Source organism: Delphinapterus leucas, chromosome 4, assembly GCF_059928025.1.
Source record: "Delphinapterus leucas isolate spDelLeu-1000000601 "Yukka" chromosome 4, BTC_Dleu_Yukka2, whole genome shotgun sequence".
In the NCBI taxonomy this organism is placed as follows: domain Eukaryota; kingdom Metazoa; phylum Chordata; class Mammalia; order Artiodactyla; family Monodontidae; genus Delphinapterus; species Delphinapterus leucas.
The window spans coordinates 12610744-12634092 of NC_143132.1; the positions used below are offsets into that span (position 1 = coordinate 12610744).

The 23349-nt window shown below is 45.3% G+C and overlaps 1 protein-coding gene and 2 pseudogenes across 7 annotated transcripts in view; 1 reads left to right on the forward strand and 2 right to left on the reverse strand.

Moving 5' to 3' along the window:
* Positions 1-9588: 9588 nt before the first annotated feature.
* Positions 9589-10312, reverse strand: LOC111163834 (elongation factor 1-alpha 1 pseudogene; annotated as a pseudogene).
* A 249-nt stretch (positions 10313-10561) lies between these two features.
* LOC149749273 (elongation factor 1-alpha 2-like) lies at positions 10562-12641 on the reverse strand (annotated as a pseudogene).
* Positions 12642-17828: 5187 nt separating this feature from the next.
* Positions 17829-23349, forward strand: part of URB1 (URB1 ribosome biogenesis factor) — a 65744-nt gene continuing 60223 nt past the window's right edge. For 4 of the 7 annotated variants that reach the window (XR_016392961.1, XR_016392962.1, XM_022552821.3 and 1 more), the window contains exons 1-4: positions 17829-18092; positions 20623-20762; positions 21483-21634; positions 22520-22652. Coding sequence is in view for 4 of the 7 variants with exons in the window: in XM_022552821.3 (XP_022408529.2) it covers positions 17951-18092; positions 20623-20762; positions 21483-21634; positions 22520-22652 (567 nt within the window). In the remaining 3 variants the exon portion in view is untranslated. Of the gene's footprint in view, positions 18093-20622; positions 20904-21482; positions 21635-22519; positions 22653-23349 lie in introns of those variants that run through there. The other 3 variants (XM_089910307.1, XM_022552823.3, XM_030760752.2) reach the window with 3 other exon arrangements.

The window sequence follows — 23349 nt, forward strand, 5'->3', positions numbered from 1 at the left end:
CGCGCACGCCGCAGAGTGCGGCGGGGAGGCCTGGACAGAGAAAACCGAGACTCGCTGGCCTACCTGGGGGAACCTCTTAGAGGTGGGCTACAAGGATCCCGGCGAGCTGGATGTCACTGCGTCTCACACCGTGCTCCGGCAGGGGCAGCGGCAGGGGCAGGGCCAGGAGAACTCGGATTCCGGCCATTACCTCCCTGTCTTGGGCTAGGGGTGAGAGGGGCAAATGCAAACATCAATATTTGTTAGTGGGACTCAGTCTACCAGGCACAATGATTTTTAAAATTTACATTAAAATATTAAACCTTCTCAATAACCCTTGGACCTAAGTATTCTTGTGCACTTCTAGGCTGGGGAAACTGAGGCAGGGAGGGTGGGTAAGGATGCCCAGCACTTAGCAGCCATTCAGTAAGAGACGTTTGCTTAAAACTCGGTTCCCTGATGTTCTTTCCATTCCATTCATCCATCTACTTTAGATATGAATTAGGTACCTACGTATACCGGATCGTCTGCTAGGAGCTGGGGACACTCCTAACACAGGAAGGGAACCATGCTCCCTCAGGGCTGGTAGCTGCCACCACTGTCCCGTAGGGGTGCGCTCGTTTCCAGTTGCCAGTGTGGACACTGCTACTAGGTGTGACGGCATCCCCAGATCTCCTTACCTGTAAAGGCATCAGGCTTATTGTGAGAATTGAATGAGTTGAAACAGGTGACATGGGTAGGACAAGGCCTGGAACGAGTAAGTACTCAGTTAGTATTAGTCATTGGTACAGTGAGGAAGACAGACATCGAACAGGTAATGCCAAGGAGCCATGGGAACGAGACCCAGGGAGGGAAGGAGGAAGGGAAGGAGGTGTTAGGGACCTTTTTAAGACAAGATGGGTGAGAAAGACGGGAAGAGTTGGCCAAGCAAAAGTTAGGTATCAATATTTGGGGAGGATGAACATCTTAGGAAAAGGGATCAGCATATGTGAAATCCCAAAGAAGCATGGCTCCAGAAATGCATGCAGGACATGGAGCAGAGAGAAAAGGGCAGGGCAGGGTGACGTGGAGAGGTCAGCTGCCAGAGCTCAGGGACCCGGAGACCTTGGTGAACGCTTCCATCTTTTTTTTTTGGCCACACTGCACAGCTTGTAGGATTTTAGTTCCCCAACCAGGGATTGAACCCGGGCCCTTGGCAGTGAAAGCGAGGAGTCCTACCCACTGGAACGCCAGGGAAGCCCCAGAACACTTCCATCTTTATCCTAAGCCCTTGTGAGCCCTTCCGTCTTAAGCCAGCAAAGGGTTGTAAGCAGATGAGTGATGCAATCAGGTGTGTGTTGGTAAAAGATGACTCTGGCTTCTGAATGCAACTGGACTGGAGGGGTCAACAGTGGGTCCAGGGATTATACTCCTAAGAGTTGGAAGCAGGGACTCCAAGAGATATTTGTACACTCATGTTCATAGCAGCATTATTCATAATAGCCAAAAGGTGGAAGCAACCCAAGGGTCCATCGATGGATGAACGGATAAACAAAACGTGGACTATTATCCAGTCATAGAAAGGAATGAACTTCTGATACATGCTACAGCATGGATGCACCTTAAAAACATTATGCTAGGTGAAATAAGAAAATGATAAATATTGCATAGTTCCACTTACATGAAATATCTAGAATACACAAATTTGTAGAAACAGAAAATAGATTAGAGGTTTCCAAGAGTTGAGAAATAGATGGTGGTGATGGCTGTATAACACTGTGGATGTAATTAGGGCCACTTGATTGTACACTTAAAATGGCAATTTTTATGTCATGTAGTTACCACAACTTCAAAAAAAATTAATAATGTAATAGGCCAAAGCCCACTGAACCGTAAATGGGTGAGTTGTGTGGTGTGTGGATTATATCTCTGTAAAGCTGGGGTGGTTTTGTTTGTTTCTTTGGCTTCACAGAGCAGCATGCGGGATCTTAGCTCCTTAACCAAGGATCGAACCCGTGCCCCCTGCAGCGGAAGCGCAGAATCTTAACCCCTGGACCACCAGGGAATTCCCCCATAAAACTGTTTTTTCGTTTAAATTTTTTATTGAAGTATAGTTGATTTACAATGTTGTGTTAATTACTGCTGTACAACAAAGTGACTCAGTTATATGTATATATACTATATATATTCTTTTAAAAAATTCTTTTCTTTTTCATATACTTTTCCATTATGGTTTATTACAGGTTCTTTTTTGTGGTATGCAGGCCTCTCACTGTTGTGGCCTCTCCCGTTGCAGAGCACAGGCTCTGGACGTGCAGGCTCAGTGGCCATGGCTCACGGGCCTAGCTGCTCCGCGGCATGTGGGATCTTCCCAAACCGGGGCACGAACCCGCGTCCCCTGCATCGGCAGGCGGACTCTCAACCACTGCGCCACCAGGGAAGCCCTATTACAGGCTCTTGAATATAGTTCCCTGTGCTATACAATAGAACCTTGTTGTTTATAAAGCCATTTTTTTAAAAAGATCAAAGACTGCAAAGTGGGTCCAGGGAGATGGTCTGGAGGGGAGGGGAGCCTGGAGGCTGTGACTGAGCATTGGGCTGGCGCTTTGCAGGTCCAGAGAGAAGGGAGGAGTGGCCAGATTGGAAAGGTGTTTGGGAAGGATGGAGAGCGCAGTGTGCCTGGGTGCTTGTGGGATGTGAGTGACGAGGCTGGAGGACAAGTCCCTCCCTGCCCTCTGCTGTGCCCCTCAGCTGCGCCCTGTTAAATCGTCTTACTCCTAACCTGATATCTTTAAGAATTTTGGAATCTTGCAAGAAAATTAAAGAATTCCGTTTATTTTCCTCTCTGGTCCTCATACTTTGTGTGCCCCCAACAAAGTGGAAGCCAGTTACTCCCCGCCCCCATTTCCCTCTCTGAAAATATTATACAATCAAATACCTAAACAATGGGGTACTAACCAGAACCAGCTCCAGAATTCACTGGCCCAGTGCAAAATGAAAACGCATAGCTCCTTGTAGAAAAATTATCCCAAATTTCAAGATAGTGATAGCAGGGCATTAAACCCAGCGTGGGCTCTGAGCACAGGGTCCTGAGTTACTACACAGGCCACATACCCATGAAGCTGGCCCAGGCACTACCAGCATCTCCTGTCTTAGACATGGAAACCGACGTCACGACCCTCACAGATCATCTGTGGCAGAATTTGAAGTCCTCTTAAACTGCAAAGGTACAGAAATTAGGGGATGAATGTCAACATGGAGTTAACTAAAAGCGTTCCTTTCTATGTGATGGCACCATTGGCTATCTTGCCCCTTCTCGCATGTGAGTTTGAGAAGTGCCTCTGTACCTGGAGCGTTCATTCTGTGTGTAAGAGGCATCCTTACAGGATACTGTAAATTACACACCTTGATTCCTGCCTTTTTTTCCCTTCCTTTTGAAGCAACTCTGTGCCTTCTTTCCAGCTCTAAGTTACATCTCTATTTTCCTCCTTCCTTGAGATCCTGGCTACTTCCCTCCCCACATAGCCAAACCTGATTTGGAGGATGTTTGTGTGCTGGGCACTTAAACTCCAGCCTGAACCTGTGCTCTCACTGGGCTATCAAAGTAAGGCTTTGGGGCTTTCAACAAAGATGGGCTGCAGCCGTTCTGAGAAGACATAAGCCATCATTTGTCAGCTGCAAAGAAACCAACCTTTCAGCTCAGGATACTGAGGCCGAATGTTGTCCAGAGCTAAAAAGGCTTATTTTTAAAAAGCAACAAACGGTGGTTTGTTCATAGAGCTGGCACCAAAGAGCCACATCGATAGCAAAGGGCTGCTTGCTGAAGTTTGTGAAAGCTGGGGATGCACTTGAGAGGCTGTGGGGGGAATGTTTGGCCCAAAAGCCTATGGAAGGAAACCTTTAAGAATGTGGGCTCAAAACTGGTGTCCGTCCAAGGTCAAAGGCTTCAAGTGCAATAGCCTGTACTCTGCCCCTGACAGACAGCCACTGACGGAGGCATTGGACCTCCCTGACTTTCGTCTGCAAAATGAAAATCGTGGACTCAAAAAGTCCATTTTGGCTCTAAAAGCCCACAGCCTATTTAAATTAGATGTAGGATTTCAGGAAATTGGGCTAGATCGATACTGGTTCCAAGACATTCCTTAATGTTTTCTTAAATACACATTTTCATTTCTTTTTTGCTCTCAGTTTATTTTTATGTTGTTCATATTTTTCTCTTTATAGAAGAAGAATGTAGCATGAGCAAACTTGGGGGGGATTCCTGAAGCATTGTGAATGATTGAATTCTGATTCTTGGGAGTTTTCAGCGTAAACATTCCCAAGTATTCAAGGTGGTAAACTCAGTTTCTGGAGGAGAGCATGTCTCCATCCTGGAAGGAGCAGACACCATTTTCCCCTCTGAGGCTGGAAAGCGCTCTTCCCACAGAAGCCCTGAGGCTGCTTCCTGCTGCCAGTGACACAGCAAATGCTGCGGGGAATCCAGCCTGCCTGGACCGCACCTGAGAGCAGGGAAGTTTTCTCCAGAGATCACAACTCCCTACTATTCCTACCTCGTTCTGTGCCATCAGAAGGGAAAGTGTGCTGATGGAAGGATGTTCCATAGTTGGTTTGGGAGAAACACATCTAGCTCTGAACTACCAAGCTTGCCCTGCCAGATAACACAGCATGTGGCAGTGGGTAATTGTATGGCCTCCATGGTCAGAGCTCAAGGGTTTGGATCCCAGCTCTGCCACTGTTGGTACTTGAGTTGTGGATGGTGGTACAGTTTCGAGCGGACCTAGATGAGAGGCAAGTCAGAGCAGAAGCCCCATACACGGTAATAAACATAACCATCTCATGGCCTTAGCGTATTATTATTGCTTGAGCATAAGACAGTGTTTGCTTTCCATTCAAACCCCTAGGGGATGTCTCTGTGATCAAATGCCCTTTGCCTTGTTAGGTAATGATGGAAATGTAATAGTTTCCGACTTGTTCCTCTGGACGACAGTGGCACTGGTCCCCTGTCAGGAAACCGGGCTGGGCTTTTTCACCAGAATTTTTTTTCTTTCTGTGAATTCTCCCTGACTCTGGTTTCTGAATGCCCCCTTTTCTCCCCACCTCTGGCCCACTCTGTCAGCCTCCACGCTCTTCCTCTGCCCGGAAGCATCCCTGTCTCCTAGCCCTCTGTGACATATCTGAGCTCTTGGGATCTCGTTTCCCTACAAAATACTGGTTGAATCTGACATCAGTTCTTCCAATCCTCAAAGGCCTGACACTATATAACCTTTCTTTTCTTTTAAAATTAGTTTTTACTGTGGTAAAATATACATAGCATACAATGTAGCATCTTCACCATTTTTTTTAAACATCTTTATTGGAGTATAATTGCTTTACAATGGTGTGTTAGTTTCTGCTGTATAACAAAGTGAATCAGCCGTATGTATACATATATCCCCATATCTCTTCCCTCTTGCGTCTCCCTCCCTCCCACCCTCCCTATCCCATCCCTCCAGGTGGTCACAAAGCACGGAGCTGATCTCCCTGTGCTATGCAGCTGCTTCCCACTAGCTATCTATTTTACATTTGGTAGTGTATATATGTCCATGCCACTTTCTCACTTCGTCCCAGCTTACCCTTCCCCCTCCCCGTATCCTCAAGTCCATTCTCTAGTAGGTCTGTGTCTTTATTCCCGTCTTGCCCCTAGGTTCTTCGTGACCATTTTTTTTTAGATTCCATATATATGTGTTAGCATACGGTATTTTTCTCTTTATGACTTACTTCACTCTGTATGACAGACTCTAGGTCCATCCACCTCACTACAGATAACTCAGTTTCGTTCCCTGTTATGGCTGAGTAATATTCCATTGTATATATGTGCCACATCTTCTTTATCCATTCATCTGTCGATGGACACTTAGGTTGCTTCCATGTCCTGGCTATTGTAAATAGAGCTGCAATGAACATTGTGGTACATGACTCTTTTTGAATTATGGTTTTCTCAGGGTATATGCCCAGTAGTGGGATTGCTGGGTCGTATGGTACTTCTATTTTTCGTTTTTTAAGAAACCTCCATACTGTCCTCCATAGTGGCTGTATCAATTTACATTCCCACCAACGGTGCAAGAGGGTTCCCTTTTCTCCACACCCTCTCCAGCATTTATTGTTTGTAGACTTTTTGATGATGGCCATTCTGACTGGTGCATCTTCACCATTTTTAAGTGGTGAATATATAGACCATATTGGCGCCTCTTGTAACTGTGTCTCTCCGAGAAGGAAGAAAAGAGAAGGGTGGTCATGGATAAGCCAAGTCTGTTTCCCTTTGGTCAACAGCAGTAAAAATCCTTTAGCAAAAGCCTCAGAAGGGTGAGGGAGAGGCTGGAAGGGAGAGGACTGCTGCACAGGTGCTGGGAGAGGAGAAACCTGCAGCTTCAGACAGTACAGTTTCTGCAACCCACCAAGGAAAGGTACTAGGAACTGACAAGGGCGCCCTCTGTAGGTGAGAATCTTAATTTGCCTTAGGAATAATAACTGCGGTCCATGAATTTCATAAATCATTTTTTTTTATTGTGGTGAAACACACATAACCTAATATTTACCATTTTAAGTGTACAGTTTAATGGTATTCAGTACATTCACATCGTTGTACAATCATTACTTCCGTCCATCTCCAGAACATTCTTCATCTTCAAAAACTGCAACTCTGTTCCCATGAAACAAGAACTCTCCATCCTCCTCTTTCTCTAGACCCTGGTAACCAACATTCTACCTTCTGTCTCTATGAATCTAACTACTCTAGGTCCCTCACCTAAGTGTAATCATACAGCATTTGTCCTTTTGTGTCTGGCTTCTTTCACGGAGCCCGATGTCTCCAAGTTTCATCCATGTTGTAGCATGTCACAGAATCTCCTTCCTGTTTAAGGCTAGATAATATTGCATTGCATGTATACACCACATTTTGTTTATCCATTTATCCTTGGATGGACACTTGGGTTGCGTCCACGTCTTGGCTATTGTGAATGATACAGCTAGAAACCTGGGTAAACAAAGAAAAGAAAATTTTAATTTAAATGATCATTCCCAAGGGGTAGCTTAAAGCTACCAAAAAAAATTTTTTTTTAATTTAAATGATCATTCCCAAGGGGAAGCTTAAAGCTACCAAAAAAAACAAAGACCAAAAACCAAAAAAAAAAAAAAACAAATTAATGTCCATTAACAGGAATTCAGAACCAATGAAACTGAATTCCATTTAAGGGTATAGAGCAGAGGTTCCCAGAGTTTCTCAGTTCATGGTGCCCTTATTGTCCCAGTGATTTTTTGCAGGGCCCCTAGGCCAAAAAAAATTATTGAACTGTTAAAAATTTATTAAATAGCTAGATCCAAACAACTTAGCAAGTATTTATGTTCTAACAATTAATTAAGTAGCTATTTGGGGAAAATGTATATTATGTAAAAGAAAAAATATTTTTTATTTTATTCTTAAATAACCGCAGTTATTTACTAAAGGGGTATGCACACCCATTAGGCACATTGCTATCTCTCCAACCTTGAAATCAGATTGGACACTGCCACCCTTATTTTCTGTTTCATGTAGATTTTGCTTGGTACTTGCTTTTTATTACAGTAACCACTGAAATCCCAGCTTTGTGAAGCTCTGACATCTTTGATAGAAAAATAGCACACAAAAAAAAAGAAGAAGAAGAGAAGAAGAAAAAAAAGTAGACAGGGACTTCCCAGTGGCACAGTGGTTAAGAATCCGCCTGCCAATGCAGGGGGACATGGGTCTGATCCCTGGTCCGGGAAGATCCCACATGCCACGGAGCAGCTAAGCCCGTGTGCCACAACTACTGAGGCTGCGCTGTAGAGCCTGCGAGCCACAAATACTGAGTCTGCGTGCCACAACTACTGAAGCCCTTGCACCTAGAGACCGTGCTCCACAACAAGAGAAGCCACCGCAATGAGAAGCCCGTGCACTGCAGCAAAGAGTAGCCCCCGCTCGCTGCAACGAGAGAAAGCCCGCATGCAGCATCGAAGACCCAACACAGCCAAAAATAAGTAAATAAATAAATAAAAATTTAAAAAGAGAAAACAATGTGACTGCAGAGGCAGAAAAAAAAAAGAAAAGTAGCACAATCTAATGTTGAAGTTATGAACTACCTTGAGTTCATGGTTTGCAACAGATGTCAGGAATTGCTGTATTTCCCTCAACTTATAAAAACCTTCCAATGTGTGAGTTTCTTGCGGTACTCTGGGCAGTTTGGTGCCCAGTTTGGGAACTGCAAATCTAGAGAATCCAAATATTATGAAGACCTTACTTTGTCAACAAGAACTGCATAAACTGTGTCTGGCTGACTCTCCAACTGACCTCATTTTTACCACTCTGGCCCTCCCTCCCTTGCAGACACAATGGCCCTTTTGCTGTTTCCTGAACTCTCTGATTACCTTGCTACCTCAGTGCCTTTGCATTCAAAAAAAAATATATATATATATTTATTTATTTGGTTGCGTTGGGTCATGCGTTGTGGCATGCGGATCTTTTCGTTGCAGCACATGGGCATCTCTCTAGTTGTGGTGCACAGGCTCCAGAGAGCGTGGGCTCAGTAGTTGCGGCTCGGGCTTAGTCGCCCTGTGGCACATGGGATCTTTGGGATCTTAGTTACACAACCAGGGATCGAACCCTTCCTCTGCATTGGAAGGGGTATTCTTAACCACTGGACCACCAGGGAAGTCCCCTCAGTGCCTTTGCATTTGCTGTAGCTCCTACTTGGAATGCTCTTCCCCCATGGGTTGCCACCCTCGCTCACTCAGGGCTGTCCGCTGGTCCCTGTGTACACCAGTCACCATCCCCCCACCCCAAGGCTTTACTCATCTCCAGAACGCTCAAGTTGACCTGCCTACCATTCTGCACTTTCAGGGGTGATTCGCCCCACACAAAACCTCTTTGAAATATTTTCAAATTATATTAATTACATTTGGAATTAGTGGTCCAGGATTACTTCAACAGCAGCAAAGTAAAATTGCAGTGTTGATGTAGTGAAAATGTTAACAAACACCAAAAAAAGTAAACTGAAGAATAAAGACTAAAGATAGTAAAGGAAATAATGAAAATGCACAGAACTGTCATAACTTAAACTAGCAAAGCCAGGAATACTCTACGGTGGCAGTGGTACTTGGCTGCTGAAACCTCTAACTCCAAACTGTTCCTGGATGGGTGAAGAAACACCTCCCTCTCCGGAGGAAGGAACTGCAAAGTCTCACTGCCAAGAGGCTTGCACTCCAGGCTGGGAGAGATTTGTGGATGAGCTTTGCAATGTACCACACCATCTCTTTCCCATTGATCTTTTGTGCCATAGTTTTTGGTGTTTTTTTTTTTTTCTTTTTTCTCATTAAACTTTGTTTTAAGGGGTCTCAAAATTCTGTGCCAGATTTTTGGTCAAGTTGTTTCCATTAAAAAGTACTGATTTTAAAAACTAATAACTTAAAACTGACACACACACACACACACACATGCGCACGTGCCATTCATTCTCTTTCCTTCTGAAGGTTTTTATGATACACTGATATTAGTAACCAGTTTAAGTGGCCAATTGAGACAAACAGGGCTGAGATCATTCTCTTACCACCGGTTAAGATGGGGGTGGCAGGTATTGGGGATCATATTAATTTAGCCTTCTGAGCTTTCTGGGCAGACTTGGTGACCTTGCTAGCTCCAGCAGCCTTCTTGGTCACTGTTTTGATGACATCCATAGCAACTGTGTGTCTCATGTCACGAACAGTAAACGACCCAAAGGGGGATCAGAGAAGCTCTCAACACACATGCGCTTACAGGAACCGTATCAACCATGGCAGCCTCACAAGATTTCAAGAATCTGGGGCCATCTTCTGGCTTCTTCTCAGAACGGCAATCAACCTCCTTCAGCTCAGCAAATTTGCAAGCAATGTGAGCTGGGTGACAGTCCCACACAGGTGCATAGCCAGCACTGCTTTGGCCTGGATAGTTTAGGACAGTCCAGAAGTCAGCTGCTTCCATTGGGGGGTCATTTTTGCTGACACCATCCACATTGCCATGGTGAGTATCTTTGACAGACACCTTTTCGATGTTGAAGCCCACATAATTCCCCAGAAGAGCTTCACTCAGAGCTTCATGGTGCATTTCATCAGACTTGGCTTCAATTATAACGTTGACTGGAGCCAAGGTGACCACCGTGCTGGGTTTGAGAACACCCGGCTCCACGGGGACAGTATCAATTCCGTCAATTTTGTAGATGTTCTGGAGGGGTAGACAAATGAGTTTGTCAGTTGGATGAGTTGGTGGCAGAATGCAATCCAGAGCTTCAGGCGGTGTGGTTCCACTGGCATTGCCTTCTTTTGTGTGTGTGTGTGTGTGTGTGTGTGTGTGTGTGTGTGGTACGCGGGCCTCTCACTGTTGTGGCCTCTCCCGTTGCGGAGCACAGGCTCCGGACGCGCAGGCTCCACGGCCATGGCTCACGGGCCCAGCCGCTCCGCGGCATGTGGGATCTTCCCGGACCGGGGCACAAACCCGTGTCCCCTGCATCGGCAGGCGGACTCTCAACCACTGCACCACCAGGGAAGTGCCGGGCATTGTCTTCTTTATGGACGACTTTCCATGGCTCCAGCATGTTGTCACCATTCCAACCAGAAATGGCAAAAATGCTACTGTCAGTGTTATAGCCAATTTTCTTAATGTAGGTCCTGACTTCCTGAATGATTTCCTTGTATCTCTTTCCTGTTGTAGGAATCCCTTTTGTTAACACCAACAATTAATTGCTTCACACCCAGTGTGTAAGCCAGAAGGGCACACTCATGGGTCTGCTTGTTCTTGGAACACTTGCTGCAAATTCACCAACACCACCGGCAACATTCAAGACAGCACAGGGCTTCCCTGGTGGCGCAGTGGTTGAGAGTCCGCCTGCCGATGCAGGGGACGTGGGTTCATGCCCCGGTCCCGGAAGATCCCACATACCGCAGAGTGGCTGGGCCCATAAGCCATGGCCGCTGAGCCTGCGCGTCCGGAGCCTGTGCTCCGCAGCGGGAGAGGCCACAGCAGTGAGAGGCCTGCATACCAGAAAAAAAAAAAAAAAAAAAAAGACAGCACAGTCTGGCTGAGAGGTGCCTGTGATCATGTTTTTGATAAAGTCTCTGTGTCCTCTGGCATCAATGATGGTCACATAATACTTGGTGGTCTTGAATTTCCACAGGGAGATATTGATGGTGATACAACATATCAATGGTGATGCCACACTTACGTTCATCTTTCACTTTGTCCAAGACCCAGGCATCCTTGAATGAGCCCCGTCCCATCTCAACAGCCTCCTTCTCAAATTTTTCGATGTTTTTTTGGTCAGTCCCACCATATTTGTAGATCAGATGGTCATTAATGGTAGACTTGCTTGAATCTAAGTGTCCAGTGATTACAATGTTGATATGACTCTTTTCCTTTCCCATTTTGGCTTAGATTCAGCCGTGGGTTTCACGACAGCTGTGTTCTGGTGGAAAACCCGTTGTGAAAAACGTAGTGCTACCTTTATCATATATCAAGCTCCTGTATATGCAAAGGTCTTTGTTTTCTTTTGAATAAAGTTTTAATTTTGGAATAATGCTAGATTTGCAGAAAAGTTGAAAAGAGGAATTCCATACACCCTCATCCAGTTTCACCTAATATCCATATTTTTCATGCTTATTTGGTACTTTTGTTAAAACTAAGAAACCAACTTTGGTACATTGCTGTTAACTAAACTCCTAACTTTATTCGTATTTTACCAAGTTTTCCCCTAGTGTCCTTCCCCTGTCGCAGGATAGAGTCTAGGGCATCACACTGCATTTAGTTGTCATGTCTCCCCAGTCTCATCTGATCTTTGACAGTTTTCCAGTTTTTCCTTGTTTTTCATGATCTTGACAGTTTTAAAGGGTACAGGTGATGTATTTTTTAGACTCCCTCAATTTAGATTTGTCTGATGTCTTTCACATGATTGGGCTGGGGTTATGGGTTTGGGGAAGGATGCCATAGACGTGAAATGCCCTTCTCATCACATCATGTCAAGGGTACCTGATAGCAACAGCACTTACCACTGGTGATGTTAGCCTTGGTTAAGGTAGTGTTTGTCATGTTTCTCCTTCATTTTTAAATTAGTTATTGCTAGTGTAGAGGTAATGATACCAATTTTGGTAACTTGATCCTATATCTGACAACCTGGCTAAACTTTTATTTAGTTTGTATTTCTGTTGAATTTTAAGTAGATGACAGTTTTGCCTGTTCTAATTCTTCCATATCTTGTTTCTTTGTCTTACCTTATTTCGTTAACCAGGACCTCTAGTAATAGAGAGCAGCATAGTATGAATTCATCTGTGTCTTTCCTATTGTTCCCAGTCATAATTCAAATGCATCGAAAATCTTTCCATTATGTAAAATGGTGACTGTAGGTTTTAGGTACATAGAATCTTTATTAAGTTAAAGAAGTTCCTTCTATTCCTAGTTTCATATGAATTTTAAAAATCATGACTAGGTATTTTTTCAAATGCATTTTTCCATCTATTGAGATAATTTATTTTTCTCCTTTAATCCATTAATGTGGTGCATTACATAGACATGACATCAAACCATCCTTGTATTTTGTGTCTTTTTTTTTTAAGTGCAGTGTTGGATTAGGTTAGTTAATATTTTCTTTACACACATCTATGCCCATAAGTGAAATAAGCCCATCATTTTCTTACTTTGTATTATCTATGGTTAGTTTTCTATTTAAGGTTATATTAGCCTCATAAAAGATGTTGGGAATCTTTCCTTCTTTTTTGTTTTATGAAGCAAACTGAATAAGGTAGGGATTATCTGTTTCTTAAAAGATTGCAAGAACTGGTCTGAAAATCACCTGTACCTTGGGAAAGGTTTGGTTATCATATCATTTTATTTAACAATTATTGGTCTATCCAAATTTTCTAGTGTTTTTTTGTGTCAGTTTTGGGATTCTTATCCTTTTCCAGAAGGGTGATTTGTTAACTTCTTTGAGTTTTGAAAGTTTTTGTGAATAGTTGTTTCTAAATACATTTAAATATTTACTATTAAAAACCTATGTTTGTGTACTGTTTTCCCCCTTTACTCCTGTGTCGTCTTGTTCTGCAGTTTTTCTTTTTCCTTCCTCATTTATCTTGCCACAGGTTTGTTTACTTAATCTAAAAAACAAAAACAATCAGCTTTTGGTTTGTGAATATTCTTTATTGTTTTTCTCAATTTCTTTATAACTGGTTTCTCTCCTTATCTTTGCTACTTTTTTCTTCTTACTTCTTTGGGTTGATTCTATCGTACCTTTTCCAATTTCTTGATTTGAATATGTATTATCAGTTCATTTGTTTTCAACCTTTCTTGCTTTCTGATAAATGTACTTAAAGCTATAAATTTTCCTCTAAGACCTGTGTCCCACAGACTAAGCAATGTAAAGTGTTCGTTTTATTGCATTCCAAGTCTTTCATAATTTCCCTAATGCTTCCCAAGGATTACTTAGAAGTTTTGTTTTTGTTTTTGTTTTCCCTCTCCTAGGCTTATGGGATTTTTTTTTTTTTAAATTACATGATTTTTTTTTTTTTTTTGGCTGTGTTGGGTCTTCACTGCTGCACACGGGCTTTCTCTAGTTGTGGCGAGCCTGGGGGTTACTCTTCGTTGCGGTGCGCGAGCGTCTCATTGCGGTGGCTTCTCTTGATGTGGAGCACAGGCTCTAGGTGCAAGGGCTTCAGTAGTTGTGGCACGTGGGTTCAGTAGTTGTGGCTCGTGGGCTCTAGAGTGCAGGCTCAGTAGTTGTGGTGCACGGGCTTAGTTGCTCTGCAGCATGTGGGATCTTCCCAGACCAGGGCTTGAAACTGTGTCCCCCGCATTGGCAGGTGGATTCTTAACCACTGCGCCACCAGGGAAGCCCCTTATGTGATTTTTAAAAACCTATCCTCTTATTATCAAGTCAAATTTTATTGCCTGATGGTCAGAGAACATGGTCTGCATGATGTTGATTTTTTTTTTTTGAAATTTATTAGGGCCTCCTTTGTGGCCTAGGAGGTAGTCAATTTTTATGACTGTTCCCTGTTATTTAAGAAGAACATGTATTCTGTTTGTGTGTATAAAGTTCTCATACCAGGTATTAGTTTGAATACACTGTTATTTAAATTTTCTATATTTTCTCATATTTCTGTCCAATGACTAAGATGTTAGACCAGTTTTCACAATAGCTTTGAAATTTATCGTTGATATTTTAATCTCTTAATTGGGTATGGATTTTGCTACATTTCACTGTTCAAAGATTAGGGCCATCAACTCAATAACCTAGTATTTTTGAGCAGTCTGATCTGAAACCCTGGTCATCAACACAGTACGTATTTATTGTGGCTATGACTCTTATGGGAATTGTCCTAGTAGGATGAGTGCATACTTCCTGAATGGATTTGAAAGTATATTTTTAAACACGGGGGCATACCCCCCCAACTATAAGATATGGGATAATGGCTGGAATTCACAGGCAGATTCACGCAGAATGTTCAGAAGCTCTTTGCCTCCTGGCTCATGACCTGCCTGTTCGTACCCCAGCTCCAGCCCCCATTCAATGTCACAGTGACTAAAATGCAACTACTAGAAATTCACTGGGGAAGTTGTGATCTCCAAATGCCCTCTTTTAAAGTGTAAAAATATTCATGGGTTGGCTGCAAGTTGATATTATTCTCCAACACCTTATGGTAAATTCACCAAATTTCTCTATCTTCTGATAGCTAGCTAAAAACAGCTTTCATAAGGAAACAGGTTAAGGAGAAAGTGTGGGGAAGAAGGGGGACTTAGCATAGGGAGGGAGGAAGAAAAATGAATAATTCTGGAGGAAGCATTGTCCTGGGATATAAGTTCTGGGAAAGCTGCAACAACTGGGGCTTTGGGAAGATGGGGGCAGCAAGAAGGTGCTGTGTGTGCATGTGTGGGGAGGTGAGCAGAGAGTGGACTTGGGGAAATTTAAGAAGACAAGCATCATCTATGTCATGATTTTTATCGACTGGCCTCACACTTTGGCTAGTTCCATATTGGACAAGAGGGGAACATTTTCTGCTTTTCTTCAACTTTGTCTCAGAGGAGAAAAAAAAGACAAATACGATGCTTCCATTCTCTTCTCTGCTTTACTATCATTTCGGTAAGAAACTCACAACAGCCTAGCCTGGATCATACTAATGTGATGTATCTATTGCTCAAATAATTCATTTGATAATTATTACATGGCCTTGTAGCATCTCATATCATCTTGGGTTCTTGGTTAAATTCTTTACTGTGATTGAACTTATCAGGTTATCACAATGATACTTATCATCCCAGTGATACTGTAAATCTCTTGAGGGTAAGTCTACCATGTAATACTTTTTGGAATCTATTATGGCTGGTTGTATAATGCAATGCACATAGCAAATATTGCTGTAGGTTTAGTTATCTCTTCTAGCCTATGGACACTATCTTTCACTGGAGTTCATAGTGACTGTTTTTGAAAGAATGCTTCATTCTTCCCACTGCTAAACAAGCAGATAATGGAACAGTTTTGATCGCAGGTAAGTGTCATATTAAAACATTCGTCACTAGACTAAAACTTGTATCAGAATAGAGAAAGGAATTCCATACCTCTCCTCTCTATAATGTGATTGCATTAACAAGCGTTTAACCAGATGAAATAATGCAGGGTAAACTCTCAGCTTGTGTACAGCAATATATCATTCTCACATCCTGAGAGTCCGTGATAAACATGCTTTAATATGAACTTGGTACAGTCTTTGATTGAGCTTCTCTCCTTTTATCCATTTCCAGAATTTGAACTTAACCTTGTAAGATTGAAATGGGAATAAATAAACACACTCACTTAACAGATGTGAATGAGAAATATGGCCAGTGGAGATGAACTGGTTGTCTATTAGAGGCTGGACTCTTCCCTTGGTTAATTCACCACAGTCCAAGGACCAGTTCATAAGCTTGTAGATTTGAAAACCTGCATCCTGAGGCTTTTTGACAGCATACTTAGTCAACTTGCCTTTTCGGATAACCAAGCTCAAGACCCAGGTCTCTATATTCATTTATATAGACACTTATTTTTTTTTTGACTGCGTTGGGTCTTCATTGCTGCACGTGGGCTTTCTCTAGTTGCGGCAAGCGGGAGCCACTCTTCATTGTAGTGCACAGGCTTCTCATTGTGGTGGCTTCTCTTGTGGAGCACGGGCTCTAGGCGCACGGGTTCAGTAGTTGTGGTGCACAGGCTTAGTTGCTCCACGCCACGTGGGATCTTCCCGGGCTCAAACCCGTGTCCCCTGCATTGGCAGGCAGATTCTTAACCACTTTGCCACCGGGGAAGGCCCCTGTTTCTTGGTTTTTAAATTGGGGTTAGGACACACGGGGTGAGTGGTCCACTACTTATCATCTGGGTAGTACTGCCAAGTTCTCCCACTCTCTCTTTGTTTGCCCAAGGCCACACAGGCAGAAACTGAATAGTTTTTGAGTGTTTCCTACCTCTCCCTGCTGTCTCTTTGGTCAGGTCCACCCTGGTTGAAAACAAACTTGGTGGTTGGCAATTAACCACAGAAGAGAACCCATGTGGACAATTAGAATTAAGTCTGTCTTTGCTAACAAGAGTATTGCCCTTTACAGCCTGAATTTTGGGCCTATCCCTTTCTTTTAGCACCGCTGCAAGAGCTCAGATCTTTCCAGGCCACTCCTTCTGACCTGCCTACAAGGTAGACATTTCCACAAGCACAACAGTCTTGTCAGGTGAGGGACTCAGGGTCAACCCCATGGACGTTTTCTATAAGAGACTGAAACTCCAACAGGCCACAAAAAAACCACGTTCTCACATGCTCACTACAGATCTGCTTACAGAACACAGGAGGGTACTTCCTGAAACTAAAGGACAAGCTGACAGCCAATTCCTGCAATCACCAAATTACTCATCTAATGGATCATGATTTATTTGAACACATAACCAAGTATTGATGAAGTTGTATTAAAAAATGCACCAGCCTGTTTTTACTTATTTATTTATGCCTCCATTTTATTTCAGAACATTTAATGTGACTCTCAAGCCAATTAATAACATCTTACAAAAACACACAGTACTTTTTTTCCCATCAGAGCAGTTTTTCATGCATTGCATCATTTTCTCCGCTCAGGACAGCTGGCTTTGCTGTCTCCATTTTAATGATGGTGGCTTAGATGTCGAGGCCGCCGTGCTGTCCACGAAGGGTTTTCACAGACGTTACTTCATTTGATCCTTTCCTCCCACCCTGCACGGCCGGAAGGGTGCCCGTCCTCCCATTAGTTTGGGGGAAGTGGAGGTCAGTCTGGGGCGACATCCCACCAAACAAGCTGGTCTTGGTCCGAGATGTGAGATACGCTAGGGGCCAGGGTTAGGGGAATCCACACGACTTCGGACCGGGTGTCTGACCAAGGACCTCCCCGCAGAAGCCCGCCTGGCATTTAGCCAGGGGTATCCACCCTCCCGGCCAACCCGCAGGGCCTCGAATAGGCAAAGCATCGAATCCCGCTGCATGTCAATCAAGTTCAAGAGGCTTCAGAGCGCCCTCAGGTCAAGAACTGATCTGACTGTGCTGCTACCACGCGTCTGGGCTCGGGCCCTCCGGGAGTGAAGGACCTGGGGGTTCTTCCTTCCAAGAACGCTCGAGAAGGCCGCCGATGGGCCTCTACCCGCCGCGGCCGAGCGGGGGTGTCGGCTTGCCCCGGGCCGCCAGCAAGCTAGCTGGACCATTAGCACCGAGGGGGAACCCAGGACGCCGGGTTCCCGCACCTTCACAACCTGCTTCCCGTCGGACCGCCCTTCTCAGAGGTCCCGCCCCTTCCGCCGACCTCCCTCCGGAGGTCCTGCCTCTTCCGCCAGCCCCGCCCCTTTCAGCCCACGTGTTGGCCAGAGACACGCGTTGGTTGTCCGCGTGTGTCCTGTTGTCAGGGCCCCGGGTGTGTGGATCCCGGTGCGCCCCCGCCTTCTCGGCCATGGGGGGCCCCAAGAGGAAGGCCCCGGGCGGCCAGGACGGCGCGGCTCCCCAAGCGGGCGCAGCCAAGCGGGCCCGCACCGAAGAGCTCACGGGCGTGCGCTTCAAGGCTCAGCTGAGGGACCCGCAGGGCGCTGCGCCGGGTGAGTGTGGGGCTCGGGGAAGAGAGTGCGAGCGTGCGAGGCTGCCTCCCGGCTTCGGTCTGGGTGGGGCCTCCGTGTGCAGACACAGCCGCTCCTTTCTGCAGAGACCAGTCTCCCGATTTGCAGTCGGGAAACCGAGACCCGGGTGTTTTCGAGTCCAGGGCCCCGACTTGCTTGATTGTGACAGTTCCCTGCGACTGTATGCTTCCCTTTCCTGGACAGCATCCCTCAGCAAGCTCTAAAATTCTTTACTGCCACTGCTAGGAAAGTGAATAACTGTACTGCTCATTCACACAGCGGATTATTTGTGGAGTCCTGCCGGTGAGTCACCTCGGGGCTGTTCAGTGAGCAGGCTTGCTACTACCGTGGCTGTCAGCTCTGTTTTCCGTAGCCCTGATTCTCCAACGCTCATACTGACCCGATAACAGGTAATAAGCTATCACATGAAGCCACCACAGGACTTGTCAGTTGACCCGGATTAGACTAGTGACTGATATAAAGCAGACTCTATAATTTCATTTTTTGAAAAGTGTGACCACCCATCACAACTCCTTGTAATCCATTAGAAAGTATTTAATTTACAAGGACAAAACACAATTGAATATGCTAGTATGTGGAACACTGGCACTGTGTCAAAATGAAACAGTGACAGTGTTTCTCTCAACTGAAAAATTATTAAGTTAATGGCCAGAATACCCTCAGTTTCCAGTTTGTCGTCCACAGATTTTTTTTTTTGCGGTACACGGGCCTCTCGCTGTTGTGGCCTCTCCCATTGCGGAGCACAGGCTCTGGACGCACAGGCTCAGCGGCCATGGCTCACGGGCCCAGCTGCTCCGCGGCATGTGGGATCTTCCCGGACTGGGGCACGAACCTGTGTCCCCTGCATCGGCAGGTGGACTCTTCAACCACTGCGCCACCACGGAAGCCCCACAGATTTTGTTTTTAAACGTTTGATACCTGCAACTGCTAGCCAGTCCTAGGAAGATGATACCTGCTGTAGCGCAGAATTATACATTTCATACATTCATTTGTTCATTATTTACAAGGGATTGTTATTTGCTAGGGTAGAGATAAAATGGTGAGTAAGAATCACGTGGGCCCTGCCACCGTGAAGCTTATGAACGATCAAGTGGAAAGGCAGATGTCAATCCGTAAAATCATGTACAGACTGTTCCAGCACAAGTCCTCTAAAGGACAGGGATAGGAGACTTTCTGGTGGAAGAAAGAGCATGTTTAATTATTTGAAGGATTGTAACCTTAGACACGTTCGTGGTTTTGCCCAGAGCTCTGTACTTTTGGGCACTGCATTTGAACTGGTTTCAGAAGGAAACCAGGGTTGACAGGTGCTGGGTGCAGATGAAGGAGTTGGGAGGTGTGGCAGGGCTGAAGGCAGTGGGTGAAAGCATGAATCCCTTGTGTGAGGCTCTGTTGGATTTGTGTTTGAATCTGGTCTCGGATTCTCCCTCCCTTTTGATATGTTCTCGTAACTTTCTGTGGTAGGATCACCTCACTGGACCATCAGAGAAGTGGATTTGATCAATGTTAGAGGGTTTTGTTTTCATCCAGGTGTTAGGGAAGGTTTTCTTTCTGTTTTGTTTTGTTTTTTCCAGCTTTATTAAGCTATTATTAACATATAGCATATGTAAGTTTCAGGTGTACAATGTGGTGAGTTGATACACATGTATAGCGTGAAATCATTACCCAAATAAGGTTAGTCAACACTTCCATCCCCTCATATAATTACCACTTTTTTTGTGGTGATAGCATTTAAGATCTACTCTCTTAATAACTTTGAAGTATATGATACAGTGTTGTTAACTATAGTCACAATGCTGTACATTAGATTCGTTGGAACTTATGCGTCTTATAGCTATAAGTTTATACCCTTTGACCAACATCTCCTCATTTTACCCATCCCCCAGTCCCTGGCAACCTCCATTCTACTCTCTATTTCTATGAGTTTGGCTTTTTTAGATTCCACATGTAAGTGAGAACATACAGTGTTCGTCTTTCCCTGTCTGACTTATTTCACTTAATGCCCTCAAGGTCCATACATGTTGTCTCAAAAGGCAGAGTTTCCTTCTTTTTTAAAGGCTGCATAATATTCCATTGTATATATTTCTGTATATAGGTATAGATATCCCACATTTTCTCTATCCATTATATAGTCCCTTCATGGTGGTGGGGGAGGGGTGGGTAGGAGGGGAGAGCAGGGTTAGATTGATAAAGGCCCAGAGGGTGCTCAGGAGTAGATGAGTATCAACATCGGGGAGGATACCTGCATCAGGAAGCGTTCTGCTCTAAACCAGTGCCCTTGAAAGATGTTGCCTATGACTTAGTGGTGATGGAGGAAAGACCGTGTCCTAACTCTTGATCTCCCCGTCTCCTCCCTGCTCCTCTGTTCTCCATCTCAGTAAGTGGCACTTGCAGTCACCTGGATGTTCCTGCTGAAATCTCCCCCTGTTGCAGTAGCGGCTGAGATTGTTTCTAGACTGTCCTCGTTCACATTTGATCCTAACTCTCATTTCAGCCTTGGAAGCCTTTGTTTCTGCGGCCAAGAAGCTGCCACGAGAAGATGTGTATGATGTCGTGGAGGGGTACATAAAGATTTCTGTTGAATGTGCAGAGATTTTCCAGCTCCTGAGTGGGGAGAAGCACCCTGAAAGTGAAGTATGCTATTTCTGACCTGGCCTGATGGAGAGAAGAAAAAGTTAATGCTACTGTTGTTGTAAGCTTGATGAAGAGAAATGTGATATAAATTTCCAGGACATTACCAGCTTCCTACAGAAAATGATGCTCTGTGCCTGTGCTGTAGGGATACATTCATTTTTGCATTATAACCTTTGAAAGCATTTTAGTGGAAAATAGTAACTTGTTATTGGTGAATAATACCAGAAGGAAAGATCACAGATTCTTAATCTAAATCCACTTAGTCTCACCATGGTTTGCTTTAACAAAAGGGAAATAGGTAAAGACTGTGTGTCACAGGTACAGACATATATTGAGCTGTTGTTGTCTGGTTCCAAAGAGGTTCAAAACTTGGGATATTTATGAACCTGTTGAAATCTCAGGATTATTGCTGTAAGGCTGTAGACCTGAATATCCCCAAAGCAGTGAGGCTGAATCAGTGGCAGAAGTTTCTCTTTTAATTTCATTTGGTTTAATAGTAAGCAAGCTTATCTCTATTTAGCTAGACTATTGGAACAAGACTGATTCCAGAGCCTGGGGCCTGGCAGATCCCTGTGTTTGGCTTGGGATCTGGGTAGGCGTCATCCTGCAAGTTGAAGGTTTTAAACCTGCAGGTGGCTGTGGCTAAGACTAGAGGAAAACATATGTAGAAGAGGAAAAGAGAGGAGATGGTTCGTAAGCATTTCAGTTCTGTCTTTGCAGATGCTTTTAATATTTCAAGTTTTCGAGGCCATATTATTGCGGACAGCCAGTGACCTTTCCCATTTTCATGTGGTGGGAACCAACATCGTGAAAAAGCTAATGAATAACCACATGAAGCTCATCTGTGAGTCCCTGTATGCTTCGGGTTACAGGTAAGTTGCCCGCCTTTCCGTGGCAGGACTAGCCTTGGGCTTGGTCTGCCTTCCGCGCCCCACAAGTGCCCTTGACCTTTCCTCCACTCACAAACAGAGCGGAGCAGCTTCCGAGGCCATCAAGACTGTGGCTCTGCCCCTCCTCCTCTGACCGGGCCCTCTCCTCCTGCCCTGCTGCTCTCCCTGCTGTCTTGGGAACACTTCAGACCTCCTTCAAGCTGCCTGTTCTTTTGTCCCGACAGCTCTTCCCCGAGGTCCTCACGGGCACCCTCCCTCTCCGCCTTCAGGGCTTTGCAGAGGTGTCATCTCAGGGAGGCCCTCTCTGGCCGCCGCATCCACAGCTATACGTGTGCCATAATATCCGTATCGACGTCTTGACTCGCTGTCTCCCTCCCCTAGAATTCTGAGTACCTGCAGGTGGAGGCCTTGACCGTCCTGTAAGATGCCATCCTCCCAGCACCTAAACGGTGCCTAGTATGTAGTAGGTGCTCAGTAACCGTGAATTTTGGGTAACTGCAGGATGGGAAGGCAGCCAGGAGCTCGCATTTGGGGATGCCCACTGTGCGGAAGTGTTCGCCGTGCCCTGCAAAGGCAGGGGTGATGTGGGTCCAGATACATGACCATTGACTGGACACAGACGCGGCCATCTTCTTCTGACCTTGCCTTTTGTGTTCTTAGATCCTACTCAAACTCAGATTTTTAGCTTTCTTTGAAGATTTCCTGAGGGTTTTTTTTAAAGAAAGAGCGTGTCTGCACGTCTCCTTCCTTCCGTTTTCTGGTTTGGGGGTAGCAGACCACACAGCCAAGTGTGCAGCTGCTTCTCGGGGGCTGGCTTTGTGTTTCTGCTGTCCTGACACTCCTGCTTTCCTTCTTGTCTCCGAACAGGATGGCTCGAGCCTGCCTGAACCTGATGGCCGCCATGGTGACCCAGGGTCCAGAGGCTGCCAGGGACGTCTGCAGCCATTTCGATTTGAATAAAAAGACCTTGTACACGCTGGTGACCAAGAGGGATTCAAAGGTGAGGAGTGCCGAGCGTCCTTTCCCTTTGAGGGGGCCAAAGTGTTTCACGTGTCCTCCTCTCTCTGGCCTTGGTCCTCGCGTAGATGGGGCGGGAGGCCTCCCTCCTGGCTGGCGGTGAGGGTCCGGTCGCCTGCAGAGCCCGAGTGACAGGGACGTCCGACACCAGCTTCTCTGGGGGCTCAGCATCACAGTGCCTTCCTGGCCTGTGAGGGTGATGTAGCTTGTGAGCGTCTTCACAGAGCCGTGGAAACGGTCTCCATGTGCCTCGTGGTGAGGCCCTGGTGGTGGCCTGGTCCTCCCATGCGGGTTCCATCCACTTTGTAGAAAAGCCTTGGGAGGCCAAGGCAGTGACCTCATCAAAGACGACGTTTATGGCTTTTTACTATGTTTCTTGCGTCTCCCAATTATAAGTCTTATAATGAGTAGGGGCTGACTTGTGCCAAAGAGAATGCTTGGTTTTCAGGAGAGCTGTTAAAAAAAAAAGTTTCCTGGTGGCTCCAGAAGTTTCACTTGGGTTTGGAAGGGTTCTTGAGGAAAAAGTACGAGTTTCAGGACTCGTAGGCTGGTGCGAGGGCATCCTCCCGACGTGTGCCAGCTGTAGGCTGCCGAAGTGCCTCTTCCGTTTGTGCGTCCACTCTCCCTGCTGGTGCCCCGGTGGCAGTGCCACAGCCACCCGGGCTCCGTGCTGCACGCCC